The following is a 16,312-nucleotide window of genomic DNA, read 5'->3' as shown; positions in this document are numbered from 1 at the left end:
AAAATCCGGCATTGGAAAACTTTTTTTCTACACTATTCACAATTTTATTCCACTAGCAGGACCCAGCACAATGCAGTTGAACCTCATTTTAAGTTCGTCAGCACACTTGAAATTCTTACAACACGAATGATACCGATACTTATGAGATAATCTTTGACCATAAACAGAGAAGACAAAATGTGTTTTGTTTCTCTTTAACTCCACTGCCATTTTTTTTTTTTTTTTTTTGTGGAAATTGTCTCAAATCAAGTTACTTTTATGGTTATGAGTCTGATTTTAAGCGTAATCAAATTAGTTTTGTGGGTTGATTAAATACAGGACTTTGCAAAAACTACATAGCCAATTTCCAAAATAGCTTTGTGGAGAGCTGGAAAATACCATGGAAGGACCCAATTAAGTCTGAATGCCAAAAAGGTTTGAGTCCAAGTCAGACTAAAAACTCAGTTAGAGCAATGTGTTCTCTCTTTTTTGTGATAATCCTATTATATCTACACTAAAATGCAAAGTAGAGATGTTTTATTCACCAATTTTCACAAATGTTTTGCTCCGGTGGAGGGGCTGTGATCTTTGGCACAAAGAGGGTGCAAATGGTCACTTTGTACTGGTCAACCATCCCTGCATTGAATCACGTGACCTACGCATTGGCCTGTGCAGCACTCTTGCATAGCCTGTGTATAGCTTGCCGCGTACACATCCAAAGAAGTTGCTGCATGGGGAAAAAAGCGGCATTCATCTCTCGTGATTGGCCTGTTATAGTCAAATCCATTTATGACGTACTAGCCGTTCCACCCAGCTCCATATACCACCTACGTCACCGGGTTCTCAATCGATTTTGCAGCATAATTAAACGAATCATCTGGTCATTTAGGTCCATTTGTTCAAGCAGACACGCTTCCATGGTGGCCATTGTTGTGAGTTTGTGTCTTGTTACGGAAAGGAAAAACTGCCACAGGAAATGGCCAAAATATGCTGAGGAAACCACACCCTTTGGCGTCCTAGGTAATACCAGCCATAGTGACACCTCTGACTTGGAAAAGAACTGCAGTACATTTTCAAAATGAGCATGTGAGTGCGCTGGAGTATAAAGGCAACTCCACAGGGGGTAGTGACCTAGAGTGCACTTCAAGCACAGGAAGAGAGGATTCTGAATGGCGCTTGCATCATTTCATCTCACAAATCAACACTCTACCCAACAAAATGGATGAATTTCATTTCCCACAGACCATTACCACTACAATGCTCAAAGCCCTGACATTTTGGTTTTCTCACTATCATTCCTCAAGAGGAGCTGAGTGGCTGGATTAGTTTGAATACCCCAACTCAGGTGTTAATTAGGTTTTTCTAATTTGGATACGTAAAGGGATGGCCAGTACAGTTTTTTTCAGTATTTATCACCAACTTGTCACCATCATTATGTAAATGAGCTATTGACTCTCTACTCTACATAGTTACTAAAACTGAACTATTTCTTTATCTTTACCAAAATAAATTGATAGAAATTACTTGCTGTATGCTTGCACAACACTGCATATACTTTGTTCGATACATCCCATTACAGATACACCCCTTTTAATAAACATATAGTTCATAGGTTGTGACCGTGTGCCTTCCAATAGCCAACACAGTCGTCAGTAAAGTGAGGGAAAATGGGGCATGCTCTGTCTTTGAGTCAATCTCGGGGCATTATAAGAACATCAGACTGAATTTGTCTGCATACCAACAGCAAATGGAGAAGTTGGAGCTGTTGTGCGGCCGACACAACCTGGAGGTGAACACACTAAGGACTGTAGAGATGATAGTGAACTTGAGGATGCATCCTTCACTGCCGCTGCCCTTCACACTGTCCAACTGTCTTGGGTCAACCATCAAGACCTTAATGTTTCTGGGAAGTACTGTCTCTCAGGGCCTAAAGTGGGAGACTAATATCAACTCCATTCTGAAAAAAGCCCACCAGAGGATATACTTCCTCCATCTTCTAAGGAAGTATGGCCTGCCACGGGAGCTGTGAAGACAGTTCTACATAGCGATACAGTACCTGGAGCATTTCCCCAATCAACAATGTCCCTGATTATCACACAACTAGTCACTTTAAATTGTATTTCTTGAAGTCTCGGCAGCCCTCTGTAGGAATGATCACAAATCAATCCTGTTTTCATCTGACAGTCTGGTTTCATGCTGCCACAAAACACGACACTCTCCAACTGCAATGGGCAATCAGGACTGCTGGGGAAAAAAACCCATTTGCACCCAACTACCCACCCTTGAGGACTTGCATGCTGCCAGAACTAAGACAAGAGAATGCCTAATACTCTTGGATCCTCCACATAGTGGTCACCACCTTGACAGGCTCCATCCCTCAGGTGATAAGGCCTATTAATCAATACAAACAAAAACTAGTCATTCCAACAACTACTTTTGTCTTTCCATTAAATTGCACAATGGTAATATTATCGACATTATCAAATTATCGGTAACCTCTCATTGCTTGGTGACTCTTGAAAAGGTTATGTTAGGACAGCAACCTTCATCAACACCCGGTTCCAGGAACTGCCTTAAATAGAGTTGTTTTTCAGCAGTCTCCGGTGTTGTGTGACTAGCCAAAACTGCTTTGAGTGTCCAGTCACAACAGAGGTGGTTCTCAGCAGACTCAACGGCCTTGGGTGTCTAGTCACATCAGCTAGCTCCTGTTTTGAGACATGTCCACCAACAGCAGCTTTCCAACATTGCCTATATAATCTTTGTTCTGCTTTCACACACACACACACACACACACACACACACACACACACACACACACACACGGCGTCGGAGCACAGCCTTTGCCTGTGTCACACTATGTGTCACAGACCACTCTGTTCATTAAACTTCAAAGTATTTGTCACATTTCACGCCTCTGGAGTCCAGTTATTGACTGAACCTGGAATTGGATGAACACGTGGAAGGACCCCAAAAGGACCTCCTTTCAACAACTGATGACCCCGACATGATTCGGAAGCATCCATTGGACCGACAGGCAGAAGTTTTGGCACCACAATTGACAAGGTAAGAAGACATTTATCTTCTCAATCTAATTTGTGTCTGGCGGCCAATGTGTGGTAAGATTTAACTTCCTATTGTCGAAATTGAATAGGAGGCTGTCAAATGTGATGTTATGGCCAGAAAGTTAAGAGACTAAAAGCGCATAAGTACAAAGAGAAACAGAGAAATAAACAATACATTAAGTGTTGTAATTAGCACAAAGAGAAGGTGTATTCGCTCTTATGGTGAGTTTTAGAATCAACAAGTCCTGTTTTGGGTTAAGAGGTGGTTTTGTGGTATTGGGGGAGACCGACCCCGCTCCAGCACCTTTTATGGTCGACACTGGAGCAAGACACTCCACAGTCACGGGGCTGCCTCCTGGATGATCCTTCACGGCTGATGGTATTCCACTTATTGGATTCAAGGTTCAAGAAATTATCCTGCCTTGCACCACGCTCATTGCCATTCAATGTTATTCACAGACTCTCGTGCATTCTTTTGTGTATGTCCCCAACTGCCTGGTCAATTTAAGGGGGGGGTCTCCTCAACAATTAAGTCCCAATTATCAAATGCAGCCCTGATGGACTTTTTCTACAGTTTCAATATTCTGTTACCCAATTTCTACCATTGATTCAAGAAACCCCGACATCTGCAGTTGTTGCACCTGTCTCTGCTGACATATATTGGGCACACGTGGACATTGAATCTGAAGGATGGAAAGAGGCAGAACAATTCTGGACATTATGGCTGCCATGGATTCGACACCTTTGCACATATGACATGGTTTGTGATTGTATGCACTGCACTCTATACTATGACAGGTGGGGCGACGAGTTTATGCAGATTCATTTCAAAACATCGATGGCAATGTTTGGCAATTGAACATTTGATTTATTTGTGGGAAAACCTGGATTGGCATTCAACACTTCATTGAGTGATGAACAATTAAAATGATACATGATGGCTGACTCACCCGACCCTACTATGCCACCATGTCACCCGCATAATTCTTTGATGGTGTCTCCCGCACATTCGGCCCGAGATCTTGGCCCTTTTGTCACAGAATGAATGATGGCTACCGATTGGCAACCAACGGTATCCGATACGTTGTTGTATTATCCATCGCTTGATGTATATTGGATTCAATCTAACGCATGTCACCCATTTTCCATTTATGAGCATTGCCTATTGGACAGACACCATGGTCGAGAAACAATTGACAGTGACTTGGCTCCACTGGCATTGGCTGATATGCCTGACATTTCTTGGTCTACCGATCCCACCGATGGTGGCCTCTGCGACGTTACTCCAGTCACGTTTCAAATGACACCCAACCCGATTTATGTTCCACAATACCTAGTTAAGAAGCATGATTTGATTGGCATTTCCAATACTGTTAATGGATTGATAAAAACTGGAGTGTTGTGTAAAATTCCACACTCCTAATACAATATACTGATTGTGCCAGTTGAAAAAAGAATCACTGGTAAATACCGAACGATCCATGATTTGCGTGCCATCAATGCGGCTGTCACTCCACCCACACTACCTGTTCCTCATCCCCACTCGGCCCTTTCCCAAATTTTCCCATCCCACACCCATTTCACTTGCATTGATTTGGCAAATGCCTTTTTCTGCATCCCATTGGATTGATGCATGCAGAAATATTTTGTGTTCACATGGAATGGGGAATGTTATTCATACATTCATCTTCCACAAGGGTTTGTGTTATCACCCGGACTTTTTAATGCCTATTTGGAACAATTGTTGGCTCCTTTGCAGCGTCTGGATGGAGTACTGATGGTACAATATGTTGATGACATTTTGCTTGCTGCTCCTTCTGAAATAACATGCATAGACGCTACTCGCTCACTTTTGGCTCATTTGGCCACAGTTGGGTTGAAGGGTTCAAAGAGCAAGCTTCAAATTGCCCACACTCAAGTTTCATTCTTGGGCCGGCTTATTTCATGACAGGGTACGGCCATCTCTCCTTCTCACAAGGATGACATTCTTTACCAACCACGGCCTACGAACGGCAAACGAATGCTCGCCTTTTTAGGCTTGTGTAATTACTCATGTCACCATGTGCCTGATTTCACAGAGTTAACACACTCACTGCGGGCACTTGTCAATGAACAAGGGATGATAAACTTGACCCATGCTCCTTCCAACACTCTCCATAATGTTTTTATGCTTCAAAAGTACCTATTGTCAAAATGGCTGTCTTTTGTCAGATTAGAGTGGCTGCAATTATCAGAAACAAATTCTTTGGTGTTTCTTAAACACTTGGCAAATAAAGATAATTCTGATGTCTATTTATTCCTTAAGTCCATGAATCAGAAAGTGTCTCACTGGCAAGCATATTTCACCTTTCAGCTTTATCATATCTCCATGTTCACTCACAAAGGAACTGTTCTCTCCTTAGTGCAAGTTATTCTGATCTCCATTAAATCAAGGATAATGATGTTAACGTGAATGAAAATGTAACCTCACACTGCACAACTTTGTCTCATAAGTGGTGGTACATTACCATGCTAAGTAAGTCATTGACATCATGAAGACAAGCAGAACAAATACTCCTGCTGCTACTCCATACACCCAGGTCTTGAGCTTTCCGTCTGTAAAAAAAAAAAAATATTGTGATAGTGAATAATTCACTCCCTTATACATGCATGAGAGTTTTTTTTTTTTTAGATCACTTAATTTATTTGAACACACAGGCAGAGTAAAGCTCTTCACATTGGGTTTATTAGATCATAAGACGTCTGCTTAGCTAATACGATACGTAGTGACAACAATTTAGTTGTTTGTGCCTACCACATATTACAACCAATTATATCAACTTTGAACTAAAGTACATCTCTATTTCCCTCTACACTAACCTTGTATGTGTGCGTGTTTTGTATTGGTATGCAATTGGTTGCCAAAGATACCTCGCTGAATATGAGACTACTACATTTGAAATAAGCTGAAAGCAATCATGTTCCCTTTACTCATCACATGCCTAAAATACAATTACAATCATGTTAGCGTTGTCTGTTAACATTGAAAAAAAATGCTCATAAAATTGTTAATGGGTTCAGCGGTGTATAGCAGCATTAGGGCAGTCAGGGTCAAACCCCCACCAGAGTCTGTGTGGTGGCCGTCAGGTCACCCAAAGCGAGGTACTTTGCTGAGTAGTTCAGGACTTTGGCTAGGACGCCAAGCTCCAGGGTCCCTACGGTGCAACTCAGGCAGACATCCACGAAGTGGGTTCCAATGGCAAAGCAGGAACCAAACAAGTTCCAAGCCCGAGGCGTGGTTGAGTGCCGGCGGCTGCTGACGCTGGTTGAGGGCCAGCGGGGCTTGGGCGAGAGGCGGCTTGAGGTCGAGGGCCGGCCGGCAGGGCTTGGGCAAGAAGTGGCTATGGGTCCAGCTCCATCTCAACATGAACAAGAGGCCGCTGTGGGTCCGGCGCAGCCGCAACAGGAGCGAGAGGCGGCTGCGGATCCAGCGCTGCCATGACAGGAGTGAGAGGTTGCTGGGGATCCGGCACAGCCGCGACAGGAGCAAGAGGGAGCTGGGCGTCAGTACGGGCCATCAAGAGAGGAGCAAGAGGTGGTTGGGTGTCAGCAGGGGCCGTCGAGACAGGAGCAAGAGGCGGCTTGGGGTCTGGCGCTGGCGCAACAGGAGCAAGAGGCGGCTGGTCAAATAATCTCCTCTCCAGAACCCGGTCCACGAGAACTGCAACCAATGAGGCCAACTCATTCATCATTGAATTCCTCTGCTCACGTTGATCCTTGATGGAGGGCAGCAAATTCTTCAGCCCGCTGGACTTGAAGTTTCATGTTTTTTTGTATCTGAGTCCACTGGGTCCATATATGACCAGTTCGTTCTGTCAATGGCATACGATATGGGGTAGGACCCAAATGCAGGACTCTAAGGCAGGGACATGATGTTGAGGGTGGTTTTATTCCAGGCAGAGGTCATACACAGATAAGCAGTCCAAAAAAGGCAGAGGCAGAAAAACATGTGGTAACAGGCAATTATTATTAGGCAAAAACAAGACTTGACTTAGCTGTGGTGCTACAGAAACACTGGTCGTGACAACGAAGCAAAAATACAGTGGCCTGGCCATGCCCCTGGCAGTGTGTGTGTATGTGTGTGTGTTTCTTTTTTTAATTTAATTTTAGGCAGCAATTTGTTCAGTATTGTTGCATGCCATCTTAGATTAAGGTTTTATCTTCTGTGATGACAATGGACCATTTTTGAATGTTTGTACAGCAACCAGTGTACTTCCAGACAAGGGGCAAAAAATTGACTACCACTGACCTGAATAAAAAGGACAACAAAAACTCTATTTCAGGTTAAACCACCAGATATACAGCAACATGTTACATTTTTATGCAACATCCTTTCAAAAGAGAAGTCCAAATGAATCCACCAGATCTTGTAGGTGAGGAGAATAAATTGAATTAATGTTGTATATACAGTGGTACCTCACTTTACGAACGTCTTGGTTTTCGTACAAATTGGTTTTCGAATGAAAATTTTTAGATTTTTTTGCTTCGGTATTCGAACACCCCGACCAGCTGACCCATGACGATTTGTTATTGGGCTTTCGAACGCACCTCCGAATAAAACGGAAAAGACTTAACACGCGCATCAGTGCGCAGCTAACCAGTTGACTCACACTCTTCTGTTTGTACTGTACTGTAATGACTTTGTTCTTCAAATTGAGCAACATTAACCCCTGATCATGGCTCAAAAGAAGGCAAGTGGAACTGCTGGTGATGAAAAAAGGAAAGTGGTGCATGAAACTGTCGACTTCAAGAAGGATTTGATAGCCAAGCATGGATCAGGTGTGCGTGTTTTCTGAGCTATTGAAGAAGAATGGGATGGCGAAAATGACGATCAGCACTATTCTGAAACATAAGGATGCCCTCAAAGCAAGTGATGTTGCTAAAGGAGCAACCGTGTTGACCAAGCATAGGCCACAGATCTTGGAGGAAGTCGAAAAGTTGCTTCTTATTTTCGTGAACGAGTTGTAGTTAGCTGGGGATAGTGTTGGCGAGGAAGGGAAGAGATGTTGTCTGAGGCAGAAGGCACCTCAAGTGCCGATATTAAAGCTATCTGCGCTAGATGGAATGACATCCATAATTTTGTAGAACTTCACCACCTGAATAAAGCTGAATGTTGCAGAGGACTGCAACATTTTAATGATGTTGTTATGAGCCACTTCAGAAAAGTGCTTAAAATACAGTAGAAACAAACATTAGATTCGTTCTTTGTGAAAAAGGGGCGCATCACCCCCACCAAAGACAACTGTTGTTTTGCATTGCTTTTTTCTTTTGTTCCATTAACCCTACCTCTAGTTGCAACTTACTATTATTTTTTTTACGTTACGTACTTTCTGTGCAAATAAAAAAAATTAGTTCCACCCCCCCCCCTTATTATTGCTTGTTTAAAGTTATTCTGCACTTTTGTTGAGAAAAAAAAAAAAGGTTTACAAGCCTGGCGGCAAAGTCGCTACAGATACGGCAATGCACTCCCAGCCTAGGATGCTCTACTAGGCTAAAGCATAAATTTTAAGCAAAAAATAAATATATTTCTTAAATGATTTAATTATATAAAGTATTGAAATTATACATGTGTTTCTACCATACAGTTTGTTCCCAACAAAAAGGTAAAAAAAAAATGCTTAAAAACTATATTTTATGTTTGGAACGCATTATTTCATTTTGCATTCATTGTCATGGGAAAACGTACTTTGGTTTACGACCATTTTGGTTTTCATCCAGTCTTCTGGAACGGATTGTGTTTGAGAACCAAAGCACTACTGTAACTGTAAAGAAAATATTGCACGACTCCCAAGGAAGTCCCGAGCCACTTCGAAAGTTTTACTGTCAAAGAGTGTGTCTGTGGTATTTGTAAAAAAAAAGGAAAAGTCAAAGTAATTAGTGTGTCCCTCAATGATCATGTCACCCTGTCTGAATTTCCACCATCTCCATTTTTTAATCAACTTAATAGTTCAACTTCAAAATTTGTCTGGTGTTTCATCACCTTCCAAAGCACTTTGCGTTGTCCATTAATTGAAATCCAGATTTAAAATCAGATGTGTGCATGAGGAAGGTGCTTACCTGGACCAAATGGCTGCAGAAACCAGGTGCGCCCCACTCTGCCATGTGAGCTGACTGCCGGCTGGGTGGCGTTGAAGCCTCGGATGGTCTTGACATCTGTCTTGCTGTCACCGGCAGTGGGAATTTCCAGCACTGGAATAACTGTGCACTGGTCTAGTAGCCCATCAGAGGTCATCACTTCTGTGTAGCCCTCCTCACAGCCACAAACACCAGACTGACACATAAAGAAGGCACAGTTGTCAAGCAACAGCGAGGTATACCCTGAACTGGTTGCCCACCAATAGCAGTGCACATAGAGATGGAAAACAGTTGCACTCACAATTACACCAAGGTGTGATTTCAAGTCTTCTCTGAGAAAAGCCACACAGGCACAGGGAGAACATTCAAACTCCACACAGGCAGGGCCGTTATTTGAACCCTGCGTGCGTGCATGTGTGTGTGCGTGCGTGTGTGTGGTCTTGCCCATTCGCGGTTCACCGTTCACGACCCCGCATATTTGCGGATTTTGGACTCCAATTTTTTTTTTTCAATTCACCATATTTTCACAATCGTAAATGTGTGAAATTCTCTTCTAAAAAGACAAGGTGCCACATTAGAGATGGCACCTTACAGTGTGAGGTACCATATGTGCACATTGACTTCCAACATTTTCAAATAATGTTTTGTGACTTGCCCAACAAAGTACACTTAAACACAATGGTTATACTGTTAGCGTCAATGCCAGCATGTGCTTAAGCATGTATGTAAGCTACCAGGCAACATCGTGGCACAGATGTAGATCGTGGACCTCACAGTTCTGAGGACCGGGTTCAAATCCCGCCCTCCCACTGTATGGGGTTTGAATGTACTCCCCGTGCCTGCATAGGTTTTTTCCAGCCAGTTCGTTTTCCTCCCACATCTCCAAAATATAGATTCATTGGAGACTCAAAATTGCTCTAAGGTGTGAAAAACATTTATTATTCCAAGGTCGAGGATCGGGTAGCGAGTCAGGTGCAGCAGCGGTAGTCAGGACGTCGGGCGTAGAGAGCAGGTCAGCGGGCAGGCAGGAGTCGGTACACAGGAGATCGATCAAAGCAGGCAGGAGTATCAATGGAGTCAGGCTTTCGAGGTCGGTCAGAGAACAGGCAGAGGTCGGTACACACGGAAATACGATCAGAGATACGGAAGTGCTGGAACGGGGCATGAGTTGCGACGATCTGGCGCCGGACCAGACGTCCCCATGGTCATACATACACCGGGGTCAATCAGCCAGCATTAGGCGCAGGTGTGCGCCTCCCAATCACTGCGAACGCACGGGCACCCGCACAGCCAGGGCTGGACCGGCAGGACCATGACAGATATTATATGTTACACACGTGGCGAAAAGGGACATAAGGCTTGTGTGTGTCCAAATGAGCACCAGAGAAGACTGACACAATGGTGTGGATATTGTAAAAGGTCGACACACAAAGATGCACCCTGTCGACGCAAAAAGATGGACAGTGTGAAACAAGGAGCAGATTACAACTGCGAGGAACAGTCGTGCGCATTCAAAGTGAGTGATTCTCAACTTGTTGGCCTGAAGCACAGGGGACTCATGGTTGACACTGGAGCAACTGCGCATATAATAATGGAAATAGAGAGATTCCGAAGGTTTGATGACTCATTCCAGACCGAAGATTATACAGTTGAACTGGCCGATGGCACGAGAAGAAGTGGTTTGGCGCTGGAGAGACGTGATGCCGAGGTGATGCTGGTGGATCGTGAGGGGAAGAGGATCAAAACTGTGCTGAAGAAGGCACTCTACATTCCTACATATCCACAGGACATCTTCTCTGTAAAGATGGTGACGACCAATGAAGCTTCAGTCAGTTTCAGAGAAGGTCGCAGTGAACTCATCCACAAAAGTGGGACCAGGTTTGACATTAAAGAGTACAAAAGACTATTATTTGAACACTGTAAATGATGTGACTGATGACAGTTGTAACTGTTGTAACGATATCTAGACATGGCACAGAATCCTGGGACGCTGTAATTCTGAAGATTTTTGTAAATTGCAGGATGTTGTGGAGGGGATGCAGATTACGGGTAAAGTGGATAAATCCAAAACTGTGTTGTGACATCTGCACACGAGGAAAATATGTTCAAACCAGGAATAGGGAGCCAGATACACGAGCAAAATCAGCACTTGAGCTAATCCATGCTGATCTAGCTGGCCCTGTTGATCCATTTGCAAAAGATGGATTCAGATACACGCTAGCGTTTACTGACGACTATTCATGGAAAAGATGACACGCTGTGGCAACCCCTAACGGGACAAGCCGAAAAGAAAAGAAGAAGAAGATTCAAGTACTATATTTGTGTATTTCCTGAAAGCTAAAAGCGACACTGTAAAAGCACCAAAGATTTTTTGCTGATGTTGCTCCTTATGGAAGTGTGAAGTGTCTTAGAACTGACAACGGCACAGAATTCACAGGAAAAGAGTTCCAAACTTTGCTCAACAAAAATAGCATAAAACACGAGTCCGCCGCACCATATTCGCCTCATCAAAATGGCACGGCTGAGAGAAATTGGTGAACGTTATTTGACATGACAATGTGTATTCTCATAGAAAATAACCTACCAAAAGAGTTGTGGACATACGCTGTAATGACTGCTGCAGCAATACGCAACAGGTGTTTCAATGACAGATGAAACAAATGCCTATCTTTATGTTGAGAAGAAAAATAATTTGTCCAGGATGAGAATATATGGCTCGAAATGCTTTACATACAGACATGACAAAAAGAAATTAGACTCGCGATGTGATAAAGAAATTTTTGTGGGATACGACAAAAATAGTCCATCATATCTAGTCTATTTCCCAGACACAAAGAAGGTCATGAAGCATAGACTGGTCAAGTTTGTTACAAAGAATGTTGTTGAACATGAAACCCAGACTGATCAGACAATAACTGATGATGTTGATAAAAGGAGAGATGAGTCTTCCATGTCAGGTACGGATATGACAGACCAGAGTGAAAGACAGAGACATTGCTCAGACAGAAACTTTTAATGACCAAGATATTCAGGTGGAGGGAGGAGGTTGTGAGTCTTGATACCCTAAAAAGAGAGAAACCACCGTTGTACCTCTCTGATTATGTATCTGAAATGAGTGAGTAAATATTGACAGATAATATAGACTATTGTTACAGAATGCACAATGTACCCCAAACTTTCAAAGAAGCTTTTAGTTCACCCAACTCAGATGCTTGGACTAAAGCTGTAAAAGAGGAGATGGATTCTCTTAAGGAGAATGATACATTCACATTGACTCGTCTACCAGAAGGAAAACATTTAGTGTGGGATAGGTGGGTCTACGCTGTCAAAAATAATGCTGATGAGACAAAGACCTACAAAGCAAGTTATGTTCCTAAATGTTATAAACAAGTTATGGGAGTAGACTACGAGGAAACTTTCTCTCCAACGGCAAATCTGACTTCGATTAGTGCTTTGATGCAAGTGGCAGCACAACATGATCTTAACATACATCAGATGGACGTTAAGACAGCATATCTACATGCTCCTATTGACTGTGAACTGTATATTGAACAACCTGAAGATTTTGAGCAAGACTGACACAATGGTGAAAAACTGGTGTATGAACTGAACAAATCACTATACGGTTTAAAGCAATCCGGTAGAAACTGGAACCAGATGTTAAGTGACCACTTATGTGAAAATGGTTTTGTGCAAAATCCAGCTGACCATTGCATGTACACTAAACAAACAGGAAATGAGAGAGCAAATGTAATAATATGGATTTTATGACCTTATCATTGCTGCAACTAACGAAGATTTACGATCAGATGTCAAGAAAACACTGGCTGTGAAGTTCAAAATGAAGGAACTTGGGAAAATCAAACATATTGACATTCATTATCATTTTGTTTGCTCGGCTCTCAACGATGGAAAGATAGTCAAATACTGTCCTACAGAAAGTATGATCGCAGATATTATGACCAAGCCAAAGACAAAATTAAAATGGAAAAATTTTGTGAAATATCTGTTTGGTGTGTAGAACTACAGACATGAGAATATATGAAAATGTATGTAAGAATATAAGTTGTATAAAAGACAAGTTGAAAAGTCTGTATAGCACGACATCAAGTGGGGGTGTTGCCATGTGATCTCATACATCACTACACTGTTCAGCGTAAATGTGTATGTTTCAATAAAGTTCTTCCTCTTTCTGGTTCCATGGTAACTGAAGAGGGCAGCGTGTTTCTTCCTCCGTTGAAAAGATAAAATAACGAAAGTTATTCCATGTGACATGGCTGCGCCAACAAGCCTGCCTCCTGCCCGATGACAGCTGGGAACTGGAGGTGACAAAAATGAAGAGGTTGAGGTTCTCTCTCATTCTCTCTTCTTTCTCCTCGCTCATTAGAAGGACAGCCAAATAAGGCTCCAACCACTCCAGCAATCCTTGTGAGGATAAGCGGCTCAGAAAATGGATGGATGTATGTTACCATGTGGTGGCATTCGCAAAGTAATCAGGAACAATTGCGTTTCAGATCTGTAAGCAGAAAAGAATTACTGTACATTGCCCCATGCACTGCCTGTGTAGGTATGTCTTTACTGAAGATGTTGTACACACTCAGGACATCCATAATGCCGCAAAGCACACTGGGAGCATGTAAATAATGTTTAAAGGGCATGAGTCGTGTCAATTATTTCGTGAGTCATTCTTTTATTTGTTTTATTATTTGCTCGTTATGCTACTCTGTTTGCTGTGGTGGGATAATTTTAATTTCGATGTGACACTGTGAGTGTGTACATCATCAGTAATGACCTGCCTACACAGGCAGTAAGTAGGGGAATATAATTCTCTTCCGCTTACAGATTTGCAATGCAATGGTTGTTCACTTCCTTGTGAGCATCATCATATGGTATCTTAAATATCTGCTCAAACATGTGCTAGCATGCATGCTGAGAGTGTTACCAGTGTTTATCAATACTGCATTCATTATTTGCAGGTGTGTGATGAATGTAACCCCCGTGAATAACACTAAAACTGAATACACACACACGCACACACATATACCCTAAATTGCCCCTATGTGTGATCGTGAGCGCGCCTGTTGCCTGTCCCCATGTGTCTTGCGATTGGCTGGCAACCAGTTCATGATGTACTCTGCCTCCTGCCTGTTGACAGCTGGGATAGGTTCCAAAACTCCCACAACCTTTGTGAGGATAAGCAGCTAAAAAAATGGCTGGCTGGATGGATATACACAAACATACTCCTTTCCAGTTATAAAACGTTAAACTGTCCTGGGAAGGTTTTCCATAAAATTGTATTCGTGTTTATGGGAATTTGTTTTTCCGGAGGCACATTTGTGAGGTTGCACATGTTGGGTGATCCAAATCACACTCTCCATGTCGTTATCATTCATATCTTTATCAACGTTGATTTGTGCACTGATGTTCATGTTGGAACAGGAAGGGGTCATCTCCAAACACAAAGCTGGAAACTTCCAAAATACTACCCCCTGATCTCTGCTGAAATGTATTCTGCATGGTTTAAGCAAAGCAAAGCAAATTTATTTGTATAGTGCATTTCATACACAGGGTAACTCAATCTGCTTTAGATGGCTAAAAGTATTTGAAAACAGAGGTAAAACATTTAAAATGGGATAAAAACAATAAAAATGACAACAATTTATATATATATATATATATATATATATATATATATATATATATATATTTATTTTTTAAAAGCACAATTAAAACCACCTGCACTGCAAGAAATATGATTAAAAAGTAGAAATACTCTAAAAAGCATGAGAAAAAAGAAGAGATTCCAACCTGGATTTAAAAATATTCACACTTGGGGCTGACCTCACGTCTGTTGGCAATGTATTCCATTTCTGTGCAACATAGTAGCTACAGTCAATGCTTCTTCACCATGTTACCTTTGGACTCTGGACTCCACCATATGACCTGAGTCAGTCGATTTCAGAGATCGACTGAGTTTGTACTTCGTAAGCATTTCTGTCATATATCCAGGGCATAAATCATTTAGTGATTTTTAGCATGCATTACTAAGAGATTTTGGATATTCAGTTTGGGAATTACCTCTTCCTGTTTCAACATGTCTGTCCACCAGTGCACAAAGCAAGGTTCATAAAGATGTGGCTAAGAAAATTTTATCTTGATAACTTGACTGGTCATCAACCTGATAAAACACCTTTGGATAGGTTTCGAGTTCACACTGAGCTAGCCCTTTACATGAACTTACTCCTTGTTGAAACCCTTCCTGGAAGAGTTGAAGCTGCTAAAGCTGCATAGCGTAGACCGACCATTATCATACCATAGGGATTTAGAATGGATTAAAATCATATGAGTCAAAGCAGGTGAGCAAATACTACTGGTATTATTGTGTACATACAATGGTGTATTTATGTATGTGTATGACAATGTAAGACAGACACAAGAAAAGATAAAATACATATAAAAGGGAGCGATTTTTTTTTTACTCTTATCCCTTTTGTCCCTGTCCCCTCTTAAACCTTGTTTTGTACAACCAAATTTTCCAATAAATATCCATCCCAATATAAATAACCACAGATCTTTTGTATCAAAATCTCTTGTTACGCAAACAAACTGTTCATATATAAAAAGACACAGTATAGGCATCCTACAAATCTGCTTGGCCAAGCAGTTGAACAGAACAGGAGAACAAAACAATGAAACGACTCAAATTCTGCATTTCCTTCATTACAATTAATTTTTAGGCTTTTCAGTACAGTTCAACACTTCAGCCTTTTCTAGTGTGTCTTTAAACTCACCTCTGTACAAAAGGAATGCGGTTTGGTGCAAGGTGGATTACAGGATCGGTCAGCCACTGGCTTGGCTGTTGTTTGGCACCCCCCTGTAAAATAACATGATTTTGTCAGAGGCTTTGATTTTAGAAGGCAAGAAAATGCACTCAACATGAACATGTTCTAAATAGTTCAGAAGAATGACAGTGGTGGACAGTGACAGCAAAACACCAAATCCAATGGAACAGCAGTTAAGGTATTTTGCTTTTGTTAACAGGATGTAGTGACCAAACAACTTTTTCCAAGCATTTATAAAGTACTGTATTTCATAAGCACACATGACCATACTGAATAGTTTTGTTTTTGTGTGACCTGGGTGTCCGCTTCTCCTTC

The 16,312-nt window shown here is 41.9% G+C and overlaps 1 protein-coding gene across 1 annotated transcript in view; it reads right to left on the bottom strand.

Moving 5' to 3' along the window:
- The window catches only part of thsd7aa (thrombospondin, type I, domain containing 7Aa), a 140,950-nt gene that overhangs the window by 3,398 nt on the left and 121,240 nt on the right, over nt 1-16,312 (bottom strand). The window contains exons 25-27 of the mRNA XM_061837720.1: nt 15,947-16,029; nt 9,138-9,351; nt 5,549-5,636 (exon numbers count right to left, since the gene is read on the bottom strand). Of these exons, the coding sequence (XP_061693704.1) occupies nt 5,549-5,636; nt 9,138-9,351; nt 15,947-16,029 (385 nt within the window). The remainder of the gene's footprint in view (nt 1-5,548; nt 5,637-9,137; nt 9,352-15,946; nt 16,030-16,312) is intronic.

The sequence above is a fragment of the Syngnathoides biaculeatus genome, chromosome 1 (genome assembly GCF_019802595.1).
Source record: "Syngnathoides biaculeatus isolate LvHL_M chromosome 1, ASM1980259v1, whole genome shotgun sequence".
NCBI classification, from domain to species: Eukaryota; Metazoa; Chordata; class Actinopteri; order Syngnathiformes; family Syngnathidae; genus Syngnathoides; species Syngnathoides biaculeatus.
The sequence above is the reverse complement of the archived record's forward strand: the minus strand, read 5'-3'. Positions and strand labels throughout refer to the sequence as shown.